Source organism: Chanodichthys erythropterus, chromosome 6 (assembly GCF_024489055.1).
Source record: "Chanodichthys erythropterus isolate Z2021 chromosome 6, ASM2448905v1, whole genome shotgun sequence".
Lineage (NCBI taxonomy): Eukaryota > Metazoa > Chordata > Actinopteri > Cypriniformes > Xenocyprididae > Chanodichthys > Chanodichthys erythropterus.
Window position 1 is genome coordinate 2,342,911 of NC_090226.1, and position 26,090 is coordinate 2,369,000.

At 38.8% G+C, this 26,090-nt stretch overlaps 1 protein-coding gene across 1 annotated transcript in view; it reads right to left on the reverse strand.

Annotated features, from left to right (window-relative positions):
• The window catches only part of aspscr1 (ASPSCR1 tether for SLC2A4, UBX domain containing), a 36,114-nt gene that overhangs the window by 3,375 nt on the left and 6,649 nt on the right, over positions 1-26,090 (reverse strand). Inside the window, 11 exon segments of the mRNA XM_067387708.1 lie at positions 490-541; positions 3,144-3,196; positions 3,279-3,341; positions 4,233-4,299; positions 4,383-4,464; positions 8,376-8,512; positions 9,933-9,992; positions 10,600-11,068; positions 11,140-11,213; positions 14,044-14,101; positions 14,635-14,735. Coding sequence (XP_067243809.1) covers positions 490-541; positions 3,144-3,196; positions 3,279-3,341; positions 4,233-4,299; positions 4,383-4,464; positions 8,376-8,512; positions 9,933-9,992; positions 10,600-11,068; positions 11,140-11,213; positions 14,044-14,101; positions 14,635-14,735 — 1,216 coding nt within the window.

A 26,090-nucleotide genomic window follows, 5' to 3' on the forward strand; every position in this document is an offset into this window, starting at 1 on the left:
CACACACACACAATTACTGCTCACGTCCTGTCCATATTATAAAAACACTTAATATTTGGTATGGAATACAATCAAATATAATGGTTTTCGATGATTTATTAATTGCATTTAATTGATTAAACATTTAATAAAACATTTGCAATTGTTTCGTAAAAGGTGTTTTTATGCTTGTTTTCATTGCATTTACATGTTTCTGACCAACAGGGGTCACCAACGTTTCCAGCGCTTCGAAACATTTTTGGTTCAATTGATTCGAAGTTTCAAAAAGCTTTATTTGTCCCATCACTGGTGTCCTTCACAGCAGAACATCAAACTACACTGGAGCGAAACTTCAGACGCCAAAATAGACTGACTGGACAGTAAGTGTGTGACTGGAACCAACAGGGGGTCATCGCTCCCCGTTACCCAGAATGCACTTTGTGCTTCCAGTAAAGCAGATTAAATTGATGTCATTGGTTTGGACAGCAGATGAAAGAGATGTTAACAAACCTGTCGTCACGTCTGAGCCAAAGTACACGAGAGCAGCAGGGAAGAGATTCGCCTGAGAGAGAGAGAGAATGATGAAAACAGACCCACAGAGAGGTTAATGACTGTCATCAGTCTCTGTTCTACCACAGTCACTGAGAGAGAGAGGGGTAAAAATGACACACAGCAAATATATATATATAAATATTACATATATGTTATATATACTGTCACTGTGTGTATGCTTTTATTCATCAAGGATGCATTAAATTCTATTTAAATAAATGCTGTTCTTTGATCACAGGAATAAATTAGATTTTACAAAATATTTACATAGAAGAAAGTTATTTTAAATTGTAATAATATTCCACAATTTACTGTTTTTGTTCTAGTTTTGATCAAATAAATGCAGCCTTGGTGAGCAGAAGAGATTTCTTTTTAGAAACATTAAAAATCTTAGTATCAAAACTTTGAATGTTTATATATAGACATAAAATGTCAGGAAACATTTGACTTCATGGTTCCACTACAAACACACACACACACGTGAGACCACACACACACACACACACACACACACGTGAGACCACACACACACACACACACACACACACACATACAACTCACACATACACTCATGCAAACACACACATAAACACAACACACACACACACTCATGTAAACACACACATAAACACACAACTCACATAAACACAACACACACACACACATACACTCATGCAAACACACACATAAACACACAACTCACATAAACACAACACACACATGCAAACACACACATAAACACACAACTCACATAAACACAACACACACATGCAAACACACACATAAACACACAACTCACACATACACTCATGCAAACACACACACACACACACACACGTGAGACACACACACACACACACACACACACACACACACACACACACAACTCACACATACACTCATGCAAACACACATAAACACAACACACACACACACAACACACACACACTCATGCAAACACACACATAAACACAACACACACACACATAAACACAACACACACACACTCATGTAAACACACACATAAACACACAACTCACACATAAACACAACACACACACACACATGCAAACACACACATAAACACACACCACACACATACACTCATGCAAACACACACACACACACACACACACACACACTCATGCAAACACACACACACACACACACATACACTCATGCAAACACACATAAACACACAACTCACACATAAACTCATGCAAACACACACACACACACACACACACACACTCATGCAAACACATACACACACAACACACATACACTCATGCAAAAACACATACACACACAACACACATACACTCATGCAAAAACACACACACACACATGCAAACACACACATTAACACACACACTCATGCAAACACACACAAACACACAACTCACACATACACTCATGCAAACACACACACACACAACTCACACACACACACACTCATGCAAACACATACACACACAACACACATACACTCATGCAAAAACACTCACACACACACTCATGCAAACACATACACACACACACACACACACACTCATGCAAACACATACACACACAACTCACACACACACACACTCATGCAAACACACACAACACACTCACACATACACTCATGCAAACACACACAACACACATACACACTCATGCAAACACACACACATACACTCAAACTCGCACACTCACACACACACACACAAAATTCACATTCACACTAACGCACACACAATCATACACATTCACACTCATACACACACATGCTCACACACACTCACTCACACCCACACACATTCACACTCACGCACACACAACTCACACATACACTCATGCAAACACACACACACACACACATTCAAACTCGCACACTCTCGCACACACAAAATTCACATTCGCACTCGGACACAAAATCATACACATTCACACTCATACACACACATACTCACACACACACACTCAAACTCACACCCGCAAACATTAACACTCACGCACACACAATCATACACATTCACACTCATACACACACACAGATACACACTCGCTCACACACTCACTAAAATTCACATTCGCGCACACACTCACACACATATATTCAAACTCACACTCGCACGCATTAACACTTGCACACACTCGCGCACACACATTCACACTCACACACATAGGCGCGCACACACACACTCAGTGGTCAGTTGTGTGTCTGTGGTCTCTCTGCCTCTATAATGGGCGTCTCTGTGCCGATTTCTATTCTTAGAGCTCTTTGAACAGGAAACAATGTGTTTGAACGGGCCGAGGGGCGTCTGTCCTCAGAGACCCCGATTCGAGAGATGCTCGTGTGCGTGTGTGTGGAAAACATTCCTTCCATTACATGACGGAAAGTGAGCGAGAACATCCTGTTTGTGCCACTTAAAATCCTGAGAGACAAACACAGACAGACAGACAGATGTTACACAACAACACCAGTCACATCTGACCTCTGACGGGAGTTTCACTATATCAACCTGACATCACACAACGGCTTTATGTGCATTTCACACTTCTTCCACCTCAGAAACAGCAATCTCTCGTTCAGAACCTTCAGTTCATGCATTCATCAGTCTCACCTGGAATAGAGTGACACTTGGATCGTCAAGGATGGTTTTGGGTGGAGCAACAACTAGAAAGTAAAAAATACACAGATAAAACACACATATCATGAGCGTGTGTGTGTGTTCGTGTGTGTGTGTGGTGAAACTCACACAGGTAAAACTGCAGTTGTTGGTCCTGCAGGTGAGATCTGACGAAACTTCTCAGAGCACCGACTAGAAAACAGACAAACATCACAGTAACATCTGCTGTGAACACAATCATCAATAAAATAAAAATAAAAATGAAATAAATATTTTATACATTTAAACGTCATAAAGTAAATAAAATAAAAAAAATAATAAAATAAAATAAATATTTGATACATTTAAACATAAAATAAAGAAAATAAAATGATAAAATAAAATGTTACACAACAAAACAACAAAGAACAAAATATAATATAATAAAATAAATATCTGATACATTTAAACATCATAAAATAAAGAAAATAATAATAATAATAAAATAAAAAAATGTTACACAACAAAATAATAAAATATAATGTAATAAAAATAAAATAAATATTTGATGCATTTAAACATCATAAAATAAAGAAAATAATAATAATAATAAAATAAAAAATGTTACACAACAAAACAAATAACAAAATATAATATAATAAAAACAAAATAAATATTTTATACATTTAAACATCATAAAATAAAGAAAATAATAATAATAATAAATAAAAATAAAATAAATAAAATAACATGTTACACAACAAAGAACAAAATATAATATAATAAAAAAAAAAAATATATATATATTTTACACAACTAAACAGAGCAAAACACAAGATAAAGAAAAAAATAAATAAAAAGAAAAAATGATTTACACACACCAAAAAACAAAAAAACACACAACAAAGAAAACAACAAAACTAATAAAATGAAATAAAATAACAACAAACAAAAATAAATAACAGCATAAAAAAATATTATAAAATAAATATTATATTATATAAATAAAATTATATTACCCTAACAAACAAAGAAAATAAAAATGTGATAAATAAAAATAGAAAACAAAAAATATTTGATATTACAACATAAGTCCAATCTGACCTGTTTCCAGAGGCCTGAAGAAGCCCTGAAGAACCTGGCGGTCTGGAAACTGGACCCTCAGCGCCACCTGATAATGAAACAACCATATAAACCCAGTCACATGACTGATCACATGACCAGCGCTGGGCAGACATGAGCACACAGACTGACCTTTGGATACCTGTCCAACTTCTCCTTCATCTGAGACTCTCGGAGAGATTTCGTCATGAGAGGAGCTTCCTCAAACGATCTCCTGAAGATCAATTAAGAGACAACTTGCATTAATATTAAATTTTTTTTTTTTTAATGTCTATATATTTTTCATTTTTGTTTAGTTTTAGTTATTTTAGTACATCACTAGATGAAATAAATTATGTTTTATTTAATTTCAGTTCAAATAATATAATCCATCAAGATCTGAATGAAAAGTGAAAACTGTTACACATTGAATTAAAGTGGAAAGACTAAAAAATGTTTTATATATATACACTTGTGATTTGTATATACCGTATATACTTGTAAAACGTACTCCAATAATTCTCTAGAAAATCATTTTTTACAGTGCATGATTATTTAATTATTTAAAACATTTATTTCCAACTTTGCAAGGTTTATACTGAGATATAAATGTACTGATAGTGCGACACCAGGGTTATTATAGTGAACTGAAACTAAAATCATAAAAACATTAATAAAAACAACAGACTTTTTAAAAAATACAACAAAATTGTAACTAAAATTAAAAATTAAATACAAAATATTAATAAAAACTATAATAGTATCTCAGTGATAACAGTGGTTCCAGTCATGCACTGACTCGTGTCAAAAACCACGACACTCACATACCAAACACAAACACGCTACACACACGCGTGCTGCAGAGACACACGCTCATTAAAACCGTCACTGTGGAGAGAACGACAGAACACAGACAGACAGAGAGAGAGAGAGAGAGGGAGGGAGGTTCGTCTGTCTGCGGCTTTTAATTAGATACCTTAGAACGGCAATTTAGAGTCACAATAATTTCAGAAATTAAACTGTCTGAGGAGTCTGAGGTCAAAGGTCACAGAGCCACAAACCCCCTTCATTTACATTTCTGACATTCTGTCATAAGAAAACACAGAAGCAACATAAGATATGCACATGTTTACATGAAGACAAAATGAAAACTATTTACACTGATCAGGTGTATTGTTGATATTCTAGTTCTGTTTTTGTTCATATTTTGCATTATTTTTTATTTTTATATTTCTGTTTTTAAATTTTAGTTAGAAAGTAACTTAGTTAACTTGCAATTTTAGTAATTTTGTTGCGTGCTTTGTAAGTTTTATTAGTTTATTATATCTATATAAGGTTTTAGTTATTTTAGTACTTTAACTTCAAATACAGTGGTATTTAATTCTGTTGAAGTCGTCAGCCTGCATGATTTCAGCTTATTTTTTAAATAATCATGTTTAACAGCAGAATTTATGGTGAAAAACTATATTACCCATGATGCTGTACAGAAAATTCCACCAATCAGAGAGCCAAACCAAGCAAAGGGCGCCAAAAGAGCTCTTTAGCTCCACCCACTCCACTGGTGTCAAAAGTATTCACATTCATTACTCAAGTAGATGTATAGATACTAGGGTTTAAAAATACTTCTGTAGAAGTTGAAGTATCAACTCAAGCTTTTTACTCAAGTAAAAGTGTAAAAGTACTGGTTTCAAAACTACTTAAAGTATAAAAGTAAAAGTAATGTAAGGAAAAAAATGCCATTAAGGACAAAAGCTTAGGCCGCGCCACAGGGGTCTATTGTGCACTCCACCTCCTCAAAATGTCATCAATAACCTTTATTGGAATGTAAATGTACATCCAAGCTTAACTGCAGGAATCTGTGAGGGCAGCGGACAAGAAAAATGCGGGTAGTTTTGGTGTACCCAGGGCAGGCTTAGTAACAGTCAGGGCTTGACATTAACACCCGCCAACCCGCCAAAGTTTTCAGCTGTTTCAGTTCACACCGCACCGACAAACGCCAACAAACTCGTCTGTTGGAGTTTGTTGGATAGGTGTTGGCGTTGGTTGGAGTCTGTTTTTACCAGACTGAACATGTTTAATCGCGTTTGTTTGGTCGTCTGAACATCCAACAAACGGCAACAAACTCTTGGTGCGTTCCAAATGGGATATATCGCCCTCTGAAGAGCACTTCGGAGTGAAAACAATCATGGCCGCCATACTGAAGGGTCATTCCAAACCAAAGTGTTCAAAACTGGCCACTTTAAAGGGCCCTTCGGAATGAAGGATTTCGAAGGGTATAACTGATGGACACTTCGGACCCCCATGATCCTTTGCACAGTGAAGTTGTTTGTCGTCACAGAATGGGTACAGGAGGCTCAGAGTTCGATTTTACTTATAAATGTATGTATAGTATTTTTCTATACTACTGTAATATTTAGGCTATACAAGTTAGATTTAGTACATTATTATGGTCAAAACGACATTGTACTTCAACAAAAATACTTTACAGCTCCCTTTATCAGTCCATTCAAATGTTTCAAATACATAGACACAATATATGGTGCGATAAACCAAAAATAAATAAATAAACTAACGTTAAACAAAGGGCGCAGCTTGCGCAATCTACTCCTCCTTGATTGTCTCGTTAAGATGACGCAGAAGTGTGTTCCAAAAAAGGAGTATTTTTGACCTCTACACCCTTCATCCCTTCGAAGCTCTCACTCTGGAGGGTAAACACTTTGAAGGGATTAGGGCATAGGGATGAGCCTTTCCGAATGGAACGCAGGGCCTGACGTAATCTGACCTGGCCACGAACCGTTGCCATGACGATGAGGCAAGTCCCCCGCAAAGACAGCTGTTTGATCGCGCCCGCGCCTCACGCACACACAACAAAGCACTGGAAACGTGACATCGCAGCTTGTTCGTTATAAAAAAAATAAAATACAGTTTAAAAAAAAACATATAAAAAGGAGCAATAGTCCATAGTGCAATCCGTGCCATTCAGCAAGAGCACTGCTCCACTTCAGTGAAAGAGAGAGGTATAACACCATGAGAGCAACGCAGGTTTACCTTCAGTTTCGTTTTAAATTAATTCGTTTTGGCTTGTTTAGCTACATGGTTGTATATGACTATGGGTCACATAAATAAAAAGGGTTGCGCTGAAAAAAAGTTTCTCTACCGAACTACCTAGCTTAATTCGCAGAGGACGAAGAGGAAGCACCCGTTTGATAGCCTAAATGAGCCAGTAGTAGAGAAATAATCGTTTAAGAAATAATCTTTTTCGAGTAACGACCCCCAGCACTGTCATCCTTGCTGGAGTGTGATGTGATTTGTGATTTGACGTGATTTGTGACGTGCAGGTGCGCTGGATCGCGTACAACCCAATAGGGTGTCAGAATTGTATATGTTTATTCTCATCCAACCACAATCAAATTCACTCTATCCAGATGGCGCGATTTATCTGGATAGTTTTTTTTTGTTTTTGTTTTTTTTTCAAGCCAGAATGAAAACAAGCCGAAATGAAATAGGAGTAACGAGGCTATTTTTAAAATGTAAGGAGTAGAAAGTACAGATAATTGCGTGAAAATGTAAGGAGTAGAAGTAAAAAGTCGTCTGAAAAATAATTACTCCAGAAAAGTATAGATACCCGAAATTTCTACTTAAGTAAGGTAATGAAGTATTTCTACTTCGTTAATTGACACCTCTGGCCCACTCCCATAAAGCACTCTGAATGACGTAATAGAGTCGATCTCCCTACGCTTTCAAAATATGTTAAATGTATATTTTTATATATATAAAATCATCACTTTTAAATGAGAAGTTTTCATTTTCTCCAACGCTTTTAATTCGATTAGGCTGTTCGCAATGCTTCATGGGATTGTAGTGCTTTCCCTCACTAAAGCAGTTAAGTACACAGTACTTGATACCTTGGTCTGATTTTCAAAATCTTTTTCACTTCAAATCCAAAAAGTTTGTGATGTTATGATTCTCCTCATAGCTGATTGGCTTATAACTCGTTAGCGAAGACTTTTTTTAAAATCTTCTGGAACCAGCACCGCTGAAAAAGGGGGCGGGCACTGTTGCACTCTATAACAAGTGTGGTTGGTCACTTTGCACACAGCTTCTTCCTGTCTAAATAAGAGTCAGATGTGTATCACACATTCTCACCTCTCGCTCTTCAGCTGGGCGAATCTCTTCCGAATGTCGTCCACGGTGACCTCAAAAAACTCATCGGGAAGTTCTATGTCGTCATGGCGACGGGCTCCTGAATCCAGATGGAAGATCAGCGGCTCCCTGTCAACCGGCTAGACAGAGACACAATCAATTATTACACTAACATGTGCCAACTACTTCACGATACACTTACAGTTATTGACATGCTACTGCGATAAAGAAATATGCATGAATGAGAAAATAAAGAGTTTTTAAGTGCGAAACAGCCCCGCCTACTGATTCACATAGATTTGCATACTAAATTTTTTTTTTAAATAAATAAAATATAATAAATGCATATTTTAAAATATAATTTATAATATAACAATATATAAACATAATATAATGAAAATACATTTTTAAATTTTAATTGTGTCACTATTATTGTGTCACTTTTTCGCATTTGCCTTTTCATTTTTAATACTGGGAGTCTTGCATCAATTTTTCTTATTTTTTTATTTTATTTTTTGATCTGACAGAGATGATTAAATAAAAACGATGAAATTAAATAACTGAATTTTATTTTGAATGTTGGCACCTATTTTGCATACAATATCCATAAGGAAATGATTAATCTGGTTTTCATTTCTATTTTATTGACATAGAATTTGCACACATTTGCATACTTTAAAAAAACTGTTAAATATAAAATAAAATAAAGAAAATATAATAAATGCATATTTTAAAATATAATTTATAATATATAATATAATAATATATAAATATAAGTGAATTACATTTTTTAAATTTGAATTGTGTCACTTTTATTGTGTAAAAGCTTTGTAAAAAATGTATTTGCAAATTTTTTCCCACATTCGCCTTTACTTTTTAAAATTTGCAGTCATGCAACGAGGTTGAAGTGAAAATTAAATTTCAAATCACCAATGGCATTTTATTTTTCGATCTGACGGAGATGATGAATTAAATAAAAATGATGAAATTAAATAACTGAATTTAATTTTGAATGTTGGCACCTATTTTGCATAAAATTTCCATAATGAAATGGTTAATCTGGTTTTCATTTTTATTTGTATGATTTAAATAATTTAAATTTGGCACAAAATGCCTTTCATAAATAGACCGACTGTACCTTGTGTTTTATATTGTATTTGTCCTATTGTTTATTTGTACTTTTGTGCATATTTTTAATAATAAAGATGAAATAAACTAGCAAAACTATACTGTATGCAATATATAAAAAGATTGCAATATAAAAATAACTATATTGTGATATACATTGTTATTGTGAAACAAGCCTCAAATAGTAAAAAAAAAAAGATTTTGGTCATTTTGGTCCACCTCACACATTAATTAATACATAAATAAAGCAATAATAAAAATAAAAGAATTTGATGTACTTATGCAATTTCATAAGAAAGTAGAATATAATGTATATATACTGTATATAATATATAAAGTAATGCAGAATATAATGAGAATGTAGAATATATATAATGAGAATATAATGAACATAATTATACAGGCCGCTGAGGGATGCAAGTGTGTCTTTACCTCCAGATATTCATCTGCTTCCTCTTCAGCCCTCATCGCTTGTTTGGCACTGACTGATCTCTAACAGATACAAGAAAAACAGTCAAAAGAGTGTGTGAGTGTGTGTGTGTGTGTGTGAGCAAAAATACAAGACACCTAGAAAATCTACAAGCTATGAAGAAACAAAGAGTGTTGTTGTTGTTTGTGTGATGGGATCTAAATGTGGTGACGCCTGATTGAATTCAGATGCAACAAAAAAACATATCGTCCATCTCTCAAATAAATCAACAACACAACAGATTGAACAAACAAACACGCATGAAAGATCTGGAGATGAAAACAAAATGTGTGAGAACACATGAGAAGATACAGATTGTCCATGAAAAGGCCATTCAAAAGTTTGAAATAATTAAGATTTTTAATGTCTTTGAAAGAAGTCTCTTCTGCTCACCAACCAGCAGCATTTATCTGACCATAAATACAGTAAAAATAGTGAAATATTATTAAAATTTAAAATAGCAGTATTCTATTTGAATATATAGTAAAATATAATTTATTCCTGTGATCAAAGCTGAATTTTCAGCATCATTACTCCAGTCTTCAGTGTCACATGATCCTTCAGAAATCATTCTTATGTGATGATTTGCTGCTCAAGAAACATTTATGATTATTATCAGTGTTTTAATACCTTGATTTCACCGCTGGGTTTGGGTTTTTTGGCTTTGGGAGGGCTGCCGGACACACATGACGACCACGAGGTCGAGCCCTTCAATCCAGTGGCCGCAGGTCCTCCCAGACGCTGTCCGCTTCCCGCAAATGGCACAAAGTTAGTGGGCGTGGCTGAGGGGGCGGAGCCATGGCACTGTTGGGACGTCCCCGGTCGCTCGTCATCCTGTTTTATCATTATCTGAGACTCCTGCGGCTCACCAGCGGCTTTAGTTTTAGGCCGCACTACTTGCTCTTGGCTCATGTTCGGCTCCTCCTCTTCCTGTTTGACAGGGTGATGGTTCAACGGGGCGGCGACCTCAGTGGGCGGAGCTGGGGTTTTCACGGGAGCAGGGGCTGATGGTTCTGGTGGAGGCGGCTGTGATACGGTTGTCTTGACCGCATCCATGTCCGCACCAGGACATGAAGAGCTGGAGCCTTTCAGCACATATCTAACGGACAGAAACATCTTCATTATCATCATAAATCAGACACGGATGTGACATCAGCACTGAGAGCTCACCGTATGATGGCACTTCCTCCCGTGAGACCCAGAGACTTTAGAGTCGTCTTCTTCAGCACTTCCTCACCGCTGATCTAAACAACAGCAAAAAGACATGAAACAGAGTTTACTTCCTATTTAATTGCACAACGTGACGGATTTGAGAATGAAGCAGGAGATCAATGAGAAAACAATGGTGTGTTTAATCATCCACAATCTGATGATTCATGAAACATTCTTGGGAATAAAAATGCTGTTTTCTTCTCATTTTCTTACTTAAAAACATTAAGAGGGATTAGTCAAAAGGATTAGTTCACTTTATAATTCAAATTTCCTGATAATTTACTCACCTCCATGTCATCCAAGATGTTCATGTCTTTCTTTCTTTCTTCAGTTGAAAAGAAATTAAGGTTTTTGAGGGAAACATTCCAGGATTTTTCTCCATATAGTGGACTTCAACAGGGACCAACGGGTTGAAGGTCCAAATGTCAGTTTCAGTGCAGCTTCAAAGAGCTCTACATGATCCCAGATGAGGAATAAGAGTCTTATCTAGAGAAACCATCGCTCATTTTCTAAAAAAAATACAAATTACATACTTTTTTTTCCAAACACAAATGCTCGTCTTGCACTGCTCTGAGATGCGCCACACGTGACGTAGGAGAAAGTATTGTTCCAGTGTTTACAAAGCAAACATGCAAAGACTAATGGGGCATTCACACCAGATGCGACTTGCGCAAATAAATCACGCTATTCACGCGTAGTTGTCACATTCACGTGTAAAATTCGCTTTACAACAGACGCACTAATTTCTGTCATGAGAGGGGCTCGACCTCTCCTTTAAAGGTGCCATAGAACGTCTTTTTGCAAGATGTAATATAAGTCATAGGTGTCCCCTGAATGTGTCTGTGAAGTTTCAGCTCAAAATACCACATAGATTTTTTTTTATTCATTTTTTTAATTGCCTATTTTGGGGCATAATTATAAATGCACCGATTTAGGCTGTGGCCCCTTTAAATTCTCCTGCTCTCCGCCCACGGAGCTCGCACTTGCCTTAAACAGTATAAACAAAGTTCACACAGCTAATATAACCCTCAAAATGGATCTTTACAAAGTGTTCGTCATGCAACATGTCTAATCATGTAAGTATGATATTTATTTGGATGTTTACATTGGATTCTGAATGAGTTTGAGGCTGTGCTCCGTGGCTAAAGCTAACATTACACACTGTTGGAGAGATTTATAAAGAATGAGGTTGTGTTTATGAATTATACAGACTGCAAGTGTTTAAAAATGAAAATAGCGACGGCTCTTGTCTCTGTGAATACAGTAAGAAACGATGGTAACTTTAACCACATTTAACAGTACATTAGCAACATGCTAACGAAACATTTAGAAAGACAATTTAAAAATATCACTAAAAATATCATGATATCATGGATCATGTCAGTTATTATTGCTCCATCTGCCATTTTTTGCTGTTTTCCTTGCTTGCTTACCTAGTCTGATGATTCAGCTGTGCACAGATCCAGACGTTAATACTGGCTGCCCTTGTCTAATGCCTTGATCATAGGCTGGCATATGCAAATATTGGGGGCGTACATATTAATGATCCCGACTGTTACGTAACAGTCGGTTTTATGTTGAGATTCACCTGTTCTTCAGAGGTCTTTTAAACAAATGAGATTTATATAAGGAGGAGGAAATAATGGTGTTTGAGACTCACTGTATGTCATTTCCATGAACTGAACTCTTTGTTATTCAACTATGCCGAGGTAAATTCAATTTTTAATTCTAGGGCACCTTTAAATATGTGTCCCTCAGACTCTTCCGCTTCTTTCTGCACACTTCCTCTGAATAAACACATCAACTCGTCAGCAGGAAAGTAGTTGTAAAATATGGCAAATAAGCTCAATTTGCTGGCTTTAGCTAGCTTGTAGTCTCAATATATATATATATATATATATATATATATATATATATATATATATATATATATATATATATATATATAGCTCAAATTGAGTAAAGAGCATTTTTTACAACTTACCAGATTTACAACTTCCGACCTCCTCACTCACTTTCTTTCAAGCAAGATCCTTTTTATTCCTGTTTCTATAAAAGTATGAAGATGTATCATACAGCGATGATGATTGTGTCCTCCACTGTTGTTTCGGATTTCCACCTGGTTGGTTAACGCGGTGCGAATTTTCGCCAAAGTTCAGATTTTTCAACTTGCACGATACGCCCGATATTCTCAATTCGCGTCATAATTCGCTCCGCCTCATACGCACGAACCGCGCCACAGGCAATAGATGTCTATTTGCATCTTTGCATTGACTTAACATGTAAATCACTTGCGCTTAACGCTTCATTCGCGTCAATGAAAGTCAAACAAAAAAGAAAAAGATAAATCAACGATCTGATGATTTTGAAGTTGGAGGAGAAAATGAGATGGAGTTTTTCGCCCTACCGCGGTACTTCCTCCTACGTCACGCGTGATCTTTCCAACGTGATTACGTGATGCGTGGCACATCTCAGAGCAGTGCAAGACGATCATTTGTGGTTAAAAAGTATATAAATTTTACTTTTTTTTAGAAAATGACTGATGGTTTCTCTAGATAAGACTCTTATTCCTCGTCTGGGATCATGTAGAGCTCTTTGAAGCTGCACTGAAACTGACATTTGGACCTTCAACCCGTTGAACCCCAGTGAAGTCCACTATATGGAGAAAAATCCTGGAATGTTTTCCTCAAAAACCTTTCTTTTCAACTGAAGAAAGAAAGACATAAACATCTTGGATGACATGGGGGCGAGTAAATTATCAGGAAATTTGAATTCTGAAGTGAACTAATCCTTTAAATGAAATTATTTTGATTTGATGTTGACTTTAATACCGAAGCGCAGCGATCAAGCGGTCAGTCTCACCTCATCTCTCATGTAAACACACACTGGTGTGGGTCCAGACGCCTCCAGATCAGACGTCCTGTGAGGAGGACACAGATCAAAATATCTGTCAGGAAGAGAACAAACAAAAACACACACTGGACTGATCTGTACGTCTGCTGGATGACCTGTAGGCACCACAAACACATGTGTCGCGTATACTGTATATAGATTAGATTCCTGAGAACAGCAGCCGGTTTTTCCAGCACATATTCATTTTCCATGTAGGTGTTTTTGGGAAAGAGAGCAGAGAGGAAAACAAATTTGGACACAAATGGAATTTCAGTGTAATTGTGTGAGAGCAGGGGGAGGGGCCAGTGAGTGAAGGGGGAGGGGTCTGTGGTATCAGTGGGAGGAGACTGCGAGAACAGTTTAAAGAGCTTGGCAGCGGCACTGAGAGCTCATAAAACGCAGAGTGTTCACAGTTCACACGATCTGGCTGCATTTAAAAACCTCAGCAGGAGGAATGTGTTTTACTTCAATCGATAGAAACATCCACAGAAAGAACACACACATGCACATTTCCCTTATAAATTACGCAACTGCAGCCCTCATGGACAGAATGACACACACCTGGTTTGAGGAAAGTGGGTCAGTAGATCCCATAATGTCTGTCCACTAGAGAAAGAGTCCTGAAGACGAGAGCCGTCCTCCATCTGCAGGGCGATCCGCACCTGAACCACACAGGACGAACAGAAAACATCAGAAGTCTTGGCCAAAATCTGTTATGAAACATCTACTGACATTTTTAAAATGGAATAATCAGCATTATTGACTTGTTAGACGACAAATAAATACAATATAGTTCTAAAGTTTGGAATAATTAAGATTTGTTTTAATGTTTTGCTCATGTCTGCTCATCAAGGGTGCATTTATTTGATCATCAATTTTAAATAGCTGTTTTCTATGTGACTATATACAACCCGAATTCCGGAACTGTTGGGACATTTTTTAAATTTGAATAAAATGAAAACGAAAAGACCTTCAAATCACATGAGCCAATAGGAAGGCCAATTCAGCACCCCGACTCTAGCTGCAGTATGTGGTTTTGCATTGTCCTGCTGAAATACACAAGGCCTTCCCTGAAATAGACATTGTCAGGAAACCTTTATATAGCTTTCAGCATTCATAGTGCCTTCCAAAACATGCAAGCTGCTCATACTGTATGCACTTATGCACCCCCATACCATCAGAGATGCTGGCTTTCGAACTGAACGATGATAACACGCTGGTCTCCCTCCTCTTTAGCCCGGAGGACACAGCGTCCGTGATTTCCAACATGAATGTCAAATTTGGACTTGTCTGACTATAGAACACTTTTCCACTTGGAAACAGTCCAATTTAAATGAGCCTTTAGTTGGCAGCTGCAGATGGCACGGTAGATTGTGTTTACCGACAGTTGTTTAGTTGGCATCTGCAGATGGCACGGCAGACTGTGTTTACCGACAGTTGTTTAGTTGGCATCTGCAGATGGCACGGCGGATTGTGTTTACCGACAGTGGTTTAGTTGGCATCTGCAGATGGCACGGTAGATTGTGTTTACCGACAGTTGTTTAGTTGGCATCTGCAGATGGCACGGCAGATTGTGTTTACCAACAGTGGTTTAGTTGGCATCTGCAGATGGCACGACGGATTGTGTTTACGACAGTTGTTTAGTTGGCATCTGCAGATGGCACGGTAGATTGTGTTTACCGACAGTGGTTTAGTTGGCATCTGCAGATGGCACGGCAGATTGTGTTTACCAACAGTGGTTTAGTTGGCATCTGCAGATGGCACGACGGATTGTGTTTACGACAGTTGTTTAGTTGGCATCTGCAGATGGCACGGTAGATTGTGTTTACCGACAGTGGTTTAGTTGGCATCTGCAGATGGCACGGCGGATTGTGTTTACCGACAGTGGTTTAGTTGGCAGCTGCAGATGGCACGGTAGATTGTGTTTACCGACAGTTGTTTAGTTGGCATCTGCAGATGGCACGGCAGACTGTGTTTACCGACAGTTGTTTAGTTGGCATCTGCAGATGGCACGGCGGATTGTGTTTACCGACAGTTGTTTAGTTGGCATCTGCAGATGGCACGGCAGATTGTGTTTACCAACAGTGGTTTAGTTGGCATCTGCAGATGGCACGACGGATTGTGTTTACGACAGTTGTTTAGTTGGCATCTGCAGATGGCACGGTAGATTGTGTTTACCGACAGTGGTTTAGTTGGCATCTGCAGATGGCACGGCGGATTGTGTTTACCGACAGTGGTTTAGTTGGCATCTGCAGATGGCTCGACGGATTGTGTTTACCGACAGTTGTTTAGTTGGCATCTGCAGATGGCACGGCAGATTGTGTTTACCGACAGTGGTTTAGTTGGCATCTGCAGATGGCACGGCGGATTGTGTTTACCGACAGTGGTTTAGTTGGCATCGGCAGATGGCACGGCAGATTGTGTTTACCGACAGTTGTTTAGTTGGCATCTGCAGATGGCACGGCAGATTGTGTTTACCAACAGTGGTTTAGTTGGCATCTGCAGATGGCACGGTAGATTGTGTTTACCGACAGTGGTTTAGTTGGCATCTACAGATGGCACGGCAGATTGTGTTTACCAACAGTGGTTTAGTTGGCATCTGCAGATGGCACGGCGGATTGCGTTTACCAACAGTGGTTTAGTTGGCATCTGCAGATGGCACGGTAGATTGTGTTTACCGACAGTGGTTTAGTTGGCATCTGCAGATGGCACGGCGGATTGCGTTTACCGACAGTGGTTTAGTTGGCATCTGCAGATGGCACGGTAGATTGTGTTTACCGACAGTGGTTTAGTTGGCATCTACAGATGGCACGGTGGATTGTGTTGACCGACAGTGGTTTAGTTGGCATCTGCAGATGGCACGGCAGATTGTGTTTACCAACAGTGGTTTAGTTGGCATCTGCAGATGGCACGACAGATTGTGTTTACCGACAGTTGTTTAGTTGGCATCTGCAGATGGCACGGCAGATTGTGTTTACCAACAGTGGTTTAGTTGGCATCTGCAGATGGCACGGTAGATTGTGTTTACCGACAGTGGTTTAGTTGGCATCTGCAGATGGCACGGCGGATTGTGTTTACCGACAGTGGTTTAGTTGGCATCTGCAGATGGCACGGTAGATTGTGTTTACCGACAGTTGTTTAGTTGGCATCTGCAGATGGCACGGCAGACTGTGTTTACCGACAGTGGTTTAGTTGGCATCTGCAGATGGCACGGCGGATTGTGTTTACCGACAGTGGTTTAGTTGGCATCTGCAGATGGCACGGTAGATTGTGTTTACCGACAGTTGTTTAGTTGGCATCTGCAGATGGCACGGCAGATTGTGTTTACCAACAGTGGTTTAGTTGGCATCTGCAGATGGCACGACGGATTGTGTTTACGACAGTTGTTTAGTTGGCATCTGCAGATGGCACGGTAGATTGTGTTTACCGACAGTGGTTTAGTTGGCATCTGCAGATGGCACGGCGGATTGTGTTTACCGACAGTGGTTTAGTTGGCATCTGCAGATGGCTCGACGGATTGTGTTTACCGACAGTGGTTTAGTTGGCATCTGCAGATGGCACGGTAGATTGTGTTTACTGACTGTGGTTTAGTTGGCATCTGCAGATGGCACGGCGGATTGTGTTTACCGACAGTGGTTTAGTTGGCATCGGCAGATGGCACGGCAGATTGTGTTTACCGACAGTTGTTTAGTTGGCATCTGCAGATGGCACGGCAGATTGTGTTTACCAACAGTGGTTTAGTTGGCATCTGCAGATGGCACGGTAGATTGTGTTTACCGACAGTGGTTTAGTTGGCATCTACAGATGGCACGGCAGATTGTGTTTACCAACAGTGGTTTAGTTGGCATCTGCAGATGGCACGGCAGATTGTGTTTACCAACAGTGGTTTAGTTGGCATCTGCAGATGGCACGGCGGATTGCGTTTACCAACAGTGGTTTAGTTGGCATCTGCAGATGGCACGGTAGATTGTGTTTACCGACAGTGGTTTAGTTGGCATCTACAGATGGCACGGTGGATTGTGTTGACCGACAGTGGTTTAGTTGGCATCTGCAGATGGCACGGCAGATTGTGTTTACCAACAGTGGTTTAGTTGGCATCTGCAGATGGCACGACAGATTGTGTTTACCGACAGTTGTTTAGTTGGCATCTGCAGATGGCACGGCAGATTGTGTTTACCAACAGTGGTTTAGTTGGCATCTGCAGATGGCACGGTAGATTGTGTTTACCGACAGTGGTTTAGTTGGCATCTACAGATGGCACGGCAGATTGTGTTTACCAACAGTGGTTTAGTTGGCATCTGCAGATGGCACGGCAGATTGTGTTTACCAACAGTGGTTTAGTTGGCATCTGCAGATGGCACGACGGATTGTGTTTACCAACAGTGGTTTAGTTGGCATCTGCAGATGGCACGGCAGATTGTGTTTACAGAGAGTTGTTTAGTTGGCATCTGCAGATGGCACGACGGATTGTGTTTACCGACAGTGGTTTAGTTGGCATCTGCAGAGGGCACGGGGGATTGTGTTTACCGACAGTGGTTTAGTTGGCATCTGCAGATGGCACGGTAGATTGTGTTTACCGACAGTGGTTTAGTTGGCATCTGCAGATGGCACGGCAGATTGTGTTTACCGACAGTGGTTTAGTTGGCATCTGCAGATGGCACGGGGGATTGTGTTTACCGACAGTGGTTTAGTTGGCATCTGCAGATGGCACGGCGGATTGTGTTTACCGACAGTGGTTTAGTTGGCATCTGCAGATGGCACGGCGGATTGTGTTTACCGACAGTGGTTTAGTTGGCATCTGCAGATGGCACGGGGGATTGTGTTTACCGACAGTGGTTTAGTTGGCATCTGCAGATGGCACGGCGGATTGTGTTTACCGACAGTGGTTTAGTTGGCATCTGCAGATGGCACGGGGGATTGTGTTTACCGACAGTGGTTTAGTTGGCATCTGCAGATGGCACGGTGGATTGTGTTTACCGACAGTGGTTTAGTTGGCATCTGCAGATGGCACGGCGGATTGTGTTTACCGACAGTGGTTTAGTTGGCATCTGCAGATGGCACGGGGGATTGTGTTTACCGACAGTGGTTTAGTTGGCATCTGCAGATGGCACGGCGGATTGTGTTTACCGACAGTGGTTTAGTTGGCATCTGCAGATGGCACGGCGGATTGTGTTTACCGACAGTGGTTTAGTTGGCATCTGCAGATGGCACGGCGGATTGTGTTTACCGACAGTGGTTTAGTTGGCATCTGCAGATGGCACGGCGGATTGTGTTTACCGACAGTGGTTTAGTTGGCATCTGCAGATGGCACGGGGGATTGTGTTTACCGACAGTGGTTTAGTTGGCATCTGCAGATGGCACGGTGGATTGTGTTTACCGACAGTGGTTTAGTTGGCATCTGCAGATGGCACGGCGGATTGTGTTTACCGACAGTGGTTTAGTTGGCATCTGCAGATGGCACGGTGGATTGTGTTTACCGACAGTGGTTTAGTTGGCATCTGCAGATGGCACGGCGGATTGTGTTTACCGACAGTGGTTTAGTTGGCATCTGCAGATGGCACAGCGGATTGTGTTTACCAACAGTGGTTTCTGGAAGAATTCCTGGGCCCATATAGTAATGTCATTGACACAATCATGCCGAAGACTACGGGAATCCAATAAAGGTCTTCGGCCTTGTCCCTTACACACAGAGATTTCTCCAGTTTCTCTGAATCTTTTGATGATGTTATGCACTGTAGATTACGAGATTTGCAAAGCCTTCGCAATTTGATGTTGAGGAACATTGTTTTTTATGTATTCCACAATCTTTTAACACACTCTTTCACATCTCTGCTCATATTTACTTCTGAGAGATCTTTACTTCTAAGACATCCCTTTTATAGCTAATCATGTTACAGACCTGATATCAATTAACTTAACTAGTTGCTAGATATTCTCCCAGCTGAATCTTTTCCAAATTTCTTGCTTTTTCAGCCATTTGTTGCCCCTGCACCAACTTTTTTTGAGACCTGTAGCAGGCATCAGATTTGAAATGAGCTCATTTAGTGGATAAAAGTGTAAAATTTCTCCGTTTAAACACTTTTATGTTATCTATGTTCTTTTGTGAATAATATATTGGCTCATGTGATTTGAAAGTCTTTAAGTTTTCATTTTGTTCAAATGTAAAAAACGTTCCTGGAATTCGGGTTGTTGTTAAAAGTAATTTATTGCTGTGATCAAAGATGAATTTTCAGCATCATTACTCCAGTCTTCAGTGTCACATGATCCTTCAGAAATCATTCTAATATGATGATTTGCTGCTCAAGAAACATTTATGATTATTATCTATGTCGAAAATGATACATTTTATTTTTCAGGATTATTTGATGAATGGAAAGTTCAAAAGAACAATTTATTTGAAATTTTTGTAACTTTTGTAACACTATAAACGTCTTCACTGTCACTTTTTGATTCCTTTAATGCGTCCTTGGTCAATAAAAGTATCAATTTCTTCATGAATTCTTTATAAAATCATTCTGACCCCAAACTTTTGAACATTTGTGCATTTATTTTTGATTTTTTGATTTTTTATTTAAATAAAAGCAGGATGAGAAGCAAAAAATCTAAACAATAGAAAAAAAATTACTTGAAGTTTTTAGTTTTTGTATTTTCAATCAGTGCTGAATAATCTGAATTAATCTTTCAAGACGAATGTTTGGCTGTTGTATTCTGTAAAAATCAGCAAAGGGACTTTTGAGTAAAGCTTTTTGCACGTTTATGGAAATCAGAAGTTAATAATAAACCTTCAGCACAGAAAATCATTACAACACATAATGGTGCATTTATCTCCACGAAACACTGAAAAGACAACAAAGAAATCTCGTCGAGCTGATCCAAACAGTCTTAAAAATCTTGAATGCATTTCAAAGACTCTACAAGCGTGTGGAAAATAATAACCCTGAAAAGAGCCAGAATCATTTCATAAAAGCCTCCAATGAGAGATAAAACCTGAAAAGCGTGCAGGAGATGCTGAAGAGCGGCCTCTAATTGAGCAGAAGTATGTGAGACGGAGCCGGGCAGCACATCAAGGCGCATGTTTGTGTACAATCTGAACCGCAAACACACACTTGGACACGCTGAGCATTTTTCCTCCCTCCACATGCCTGAAGCGTGAGGCAGAATGGCCGTTAAACGCTGGCGGGAAGAGTAGGACGGTGGTTTACCCATCATGCTTTACGACCGACCCGCTCATTAATCACCTCGCCTTGATCTTTCAATCAAACGAGAGCGCGATGTTCATTTTCCCTTTTATCCAACGGTCCGGCTACAAATGCACAAACATTCGGCGTTATAAACGCATTCCCGTAAAACAGCAGATGGGATTGTAGGTCTTGTGCCAAACACATGTTTCATAAGTGACACGGGCAGTTGATGCCACTGATGATGCCATCGATCCGGAGTGCTGATGTCACAGAGTCAACCTAACGAGCCTGACAGGAAGAAGGAAACATCACACAAACTCAGCAAGTGTTTATGCGTTTACACTCAGTGTAAACAATAAGAATGATCTGTGCTTATATTTCTATATATTATAAGGGAGGAAGTTCAATGCTTTATATGATATAAACAACTTGTTCAGGTCAAACAGCAGATTCTGTAATCATGCATTTTAAGACCCGATCAGATCCCAGACGCACATCGAGAACTGTTGACTTATTTTAACAAGCAGCAAAACTCATTTTTTGCCGTGAGAATCTGCAGTGCAGATGTGCTCTGGCCAGGCGGGCGCGCGGATGTTTACTGACCGCTGATCACACGGATGTGACAAACACGGCATGAACGTGCAAACATGCAATCGGCAGGCCTAATTACACCAGAGTGGAAATGAAGCGTTTTATCAGGAGGCTATTATAAACTATTATATAACTGCACGAAAAGTAGATCATTGTAAACACATTTAATGTTTTTTCTAACAAAAATATAAAACTACAACCGATTACAACTACTAACAACATTTGATCCAAACTAACTACCACTACTGAGAGACAGATTCATTTAGGGTTAATCTGCAATAGTGTTACCCACATTCAAATGTGTTTTTATTTGATTTGTTTACAATTGTTTACATTTCAATGATTTAATGTTTATAGCTATATTTAGTATGTTGGTAGCCTAACATAAAATCAATGTAAAATAAAAAAGCTCATTAATACTGAGTTTGACAGCCTGATTTGAATGTGATGTGACAAGTTGTGTTTTGATGTGTGTTGTGACGTATTGTGTGTTGTGTTGTGTAGTGATGTTGCGCTGTTGTGTTGTGTTATAATGTGTTGTGTTTTGCTTTGATGTTGTGTTGTGTTATAATGTGTTGTGTTTTGCTTTGGTGTTGTGTTGTGTTGTGCTGTGCTGTGATGTGTTTTGCTGTGTTGTGGTGTGTTGTGATGCTAAGTATTGTGATTTGATGTGGTGTGTTATGATGTGGTGTGTTATGATGCAAAGTCTTGTGATGTGTTGTGCTGTGATCTGTTTTGCTGTGTTGTGATTTGTGTTGTGTGTTGTGTTGTAATGTGATGTTGTGATGCGTGTTGGGATGTATTGTAATGTGTTGTGATGCGTGTCATGATATGTTGTGATGTGTGTTGTGATGTGTTGTAATGTGATGTGACGTGTTTTGATGTGTTGTAATGTGATGTGTTTTGTGATGTGTGTTGAGATGTGTGTTGTGATGTGATGTAATGTGATGTGTGTTGTAATATGATGTGATGTGTTGTGATGTGATATGTGATGTGGTGTGTTTTGTGATGTGATGTGTGTTGAGATGTGTTGTGATGTGATGTGTGTTGTAATATGATGTGATGTGTTGTGATGTGATATGTGATGTGATGTGTTTTGTGATGTGATGTGTGTTGAGATGTGATGTGTGTTCAGATGTGTTGTGTGTTGTAATGTGATGTGATGTGTTGTGTGTTGTGATGTGATGTGTCTTGAGATGTGATGTAATGTGTTGTGTGTTGTGATGTGTGTTGTAATGTGATGTGTTTTGTGATGTGATGTGTGTTGTAATGTGATGTGATGTGTTGTGTGTTGTGATGTGTTGTAATGTGATGTGTTTTGTGATGTGATGTGTGTTCAGATGTGATGTGTGTTGTGATGTGATGTGTGTTGTAATGTGATGTGTTTTGTGATGTGTTGTGATGTGATGTGTGTTGTGATGTTGTGTGTTGTAATGTGATGTGATGTGTTTTGTAATGTGATGTGTGTTGTGATGTTGTGTGATGTGTTGAGATGTGATGTGAGTTTTAATTTGATGTGATGTGTGTTGTGATGTGTTGTGATGTGTGTTGTAATATTATGCGTTTTGTGATGTAATGTGTGTTGAGATGTGTTGTGATGTGTGTTGTAATGTGATGTGTGTTGTGATGTGTTGAGATGTGATGTGTTGTGATGTGATGTGTGTTGTGATGTGATGTGTTTTGTGATGTGTGTTGTAATTTGATGTGATGTGTTGTGATGTGATGTGTTTTGTGATGTGTTTTGTGATGTGTTGTGTTGTGTGTTGTAATATTATGCGTTTTGTGATGTAATGTGTGTTGAGATGTGTTGTGATGTGTGTTGTAATGTGATGCGATGTGTGTTGTGATGTATTGAGATGTGATGTGTTGTGATGTGTGTTGTGATGTGTTTTGTGATGTGTGTTGTAATTTGATGTGATGTGTTGTGATGTGTTTTGTGATGTGTGTTGTAATGTGATGTGAGTTGTGATGTGATGTGATGTGTGTTGTGATGTGTTGTGATGTGTGTTGTAATATTATGCGTTTTGTGATGTAATGTGTGTTGAGATGTGTTGTGATGTGTGTTGTAATGTGATGCGATGTGTGTTGTGATGTGTTGAGATGTGATGTGTTGTGATGTGATGTGTGTTGTAATGTGATGTTTTGTGATGTGAGTTGTAATTTGATGTGATGTGTTGTGATGTGTTGAGATGTGATGTGATGTGTGTTGTAATGTGATGTGTTTTGTGATGTGATGTGTGTTGTAATGTGATGTGTTTTGTGATGTGTGTTGTAATGTGATGTGTTTTTAGATGTGATGTGTGTTGTAATGTGATGTGTGTTGTAATGTTATGTTTTGCGATGTGATGTGTTTTGTGATGTGATGTGTGTTGTAATGTGATGTGTTTTGTGATGTGTGTTGTAATGTGATGTGTTTTGTGATGTGTTGAGATGTGATGTGAGTTGTGATGTGATGTGTGTTGTAATGCAATGTGTTTTGCGATGTGTGTTGTAATGTGATGTGTTTTGTGATGTGATGTGTTTTGTGATGTGTGTTGTAATGTGATGTGTTTTGTGATGTGATGTGTTTTGTGATGTGTGTTGTAATGTGATGTGTTGAGATGTGATGTGTTTTGTGATGTGTGTTGTGATGTGTGTAGTAATGTGATGTGTTTTATGATGTGATGTGCGTTGTAATGTGATGTGTGTTGTGTTGTGATGTGATGTGTGTTGCAATGTGATGTGATGTGTGTTGTAATGTGATGTGTGTTGTGATGTGATGTGTGTTGTGATGCGTGTTGTAATTTGATGTGTTGTAATGTGATGTGTTGAGATGTGATGTGTTTTGTGATGTGTGTTGTGATGTGTGTAGTAATGTGATGTGTTTTATGATGTGATGTGTGTTGTAATGTGATGTGTGTTGTGTTGTGATGTGATGTGTGTTGCAATGTGATGTGATGTGTGTTGTAATGTGATGTGTTTTGTGATGTGATGTGTGTTGTGATGTGTTTTGTGATGTGTGTTGTAATATGATGTGTTTTGTGATGTGATGTGTGTTGTGATGTGATGTGTTTTGTGATGTGATGTGTTTTGTGATGTGATGTGTTTTGTGATGTGTGTTGTAATGTGATGTGATGTGTGTTGTAATGTGATGTGTGTTGTGATGTGTTTTATGATGTGATGTGTGTTGTAATGTGATGTGTGTTGTGATGTGATGTGTGTTGTGATGTGTGTTGTAATGTGATGTGTGTTGTGATGCGTGTTGTAATGTGATGTGTGTTGTGATGTGTGTTGTAATGTGATGTGTGTTGTGATGCGTGTTGTAATGTGATGTGTTGTGATGTGTGTTGTAATATGATGTGTTTTGTGATGTGATGTGTTTTGTGATGTGTGTTGTAATGTGATGTAATGTGATGTGTGTTGTGATGTGTGTTGTAATGTGATGTGTTTTGTGATGTGTGTTGTAATGTGTGTTGTAATGTGATGTGTGTTGTAATGTGATGTGTGTTGTAATGTGATGTGTGATGTGATGTGTGTTGTGATGTGAAGTGTGTTGTAATGTGATGTGTGTTGTAATGTGATGTGATGTGTGTTGTGATGTGATGTGTGTTGTAATGTGATGTGTGTTGTGATGTGATGTGTGTTGTAATGTGATGTGTGTTGTAATGTGATGTGTTGTGATGTGTGTTGTAATGTGATGTGTTTTGTGATGTGTGTTGTAATGTGATGTGTTTTGTGATGTGTGTTGTAATGTGATGTAATGTGATGTGTGTTGTAATGTGATGTAATGTGATGTGTGTTGTGATGTGTGTTGTAATGTGATGTGTTTTGTGATGTGTGTTGTAATGTGATGTGATGTGTGTTGTGATGTGATGTGTGTTGTAATGTGATGTGTGATGTGATGTGTGTTGTGATGTGATGTGTGTTGTGATGTGACGTGTGTTGTAATGTGATGTGTTTTGTGATGTGTGTTGTGATGTGATGTGTGTTGTAATGTGATGTGTTTTGTGATGTGATGTGTGTTTTAATGTGATGTGTGTTGTGATGTGTGTTGTAATTAGGGATGCTCATTTCGGTTAACTTTCTCGACCGACAACCGACGCTCGTTATCCGATTATTAACCGTTAACTGATGAGATTAAAATGTTGTATAGCGTATATGATGATAATATGACATATATATGACATTAAATAAAAAAATACAATTGACGAGTGTCTGTGTCTTCCATGGGTTTATTTTAACATGCAAACAGCAGCATAGAACAGA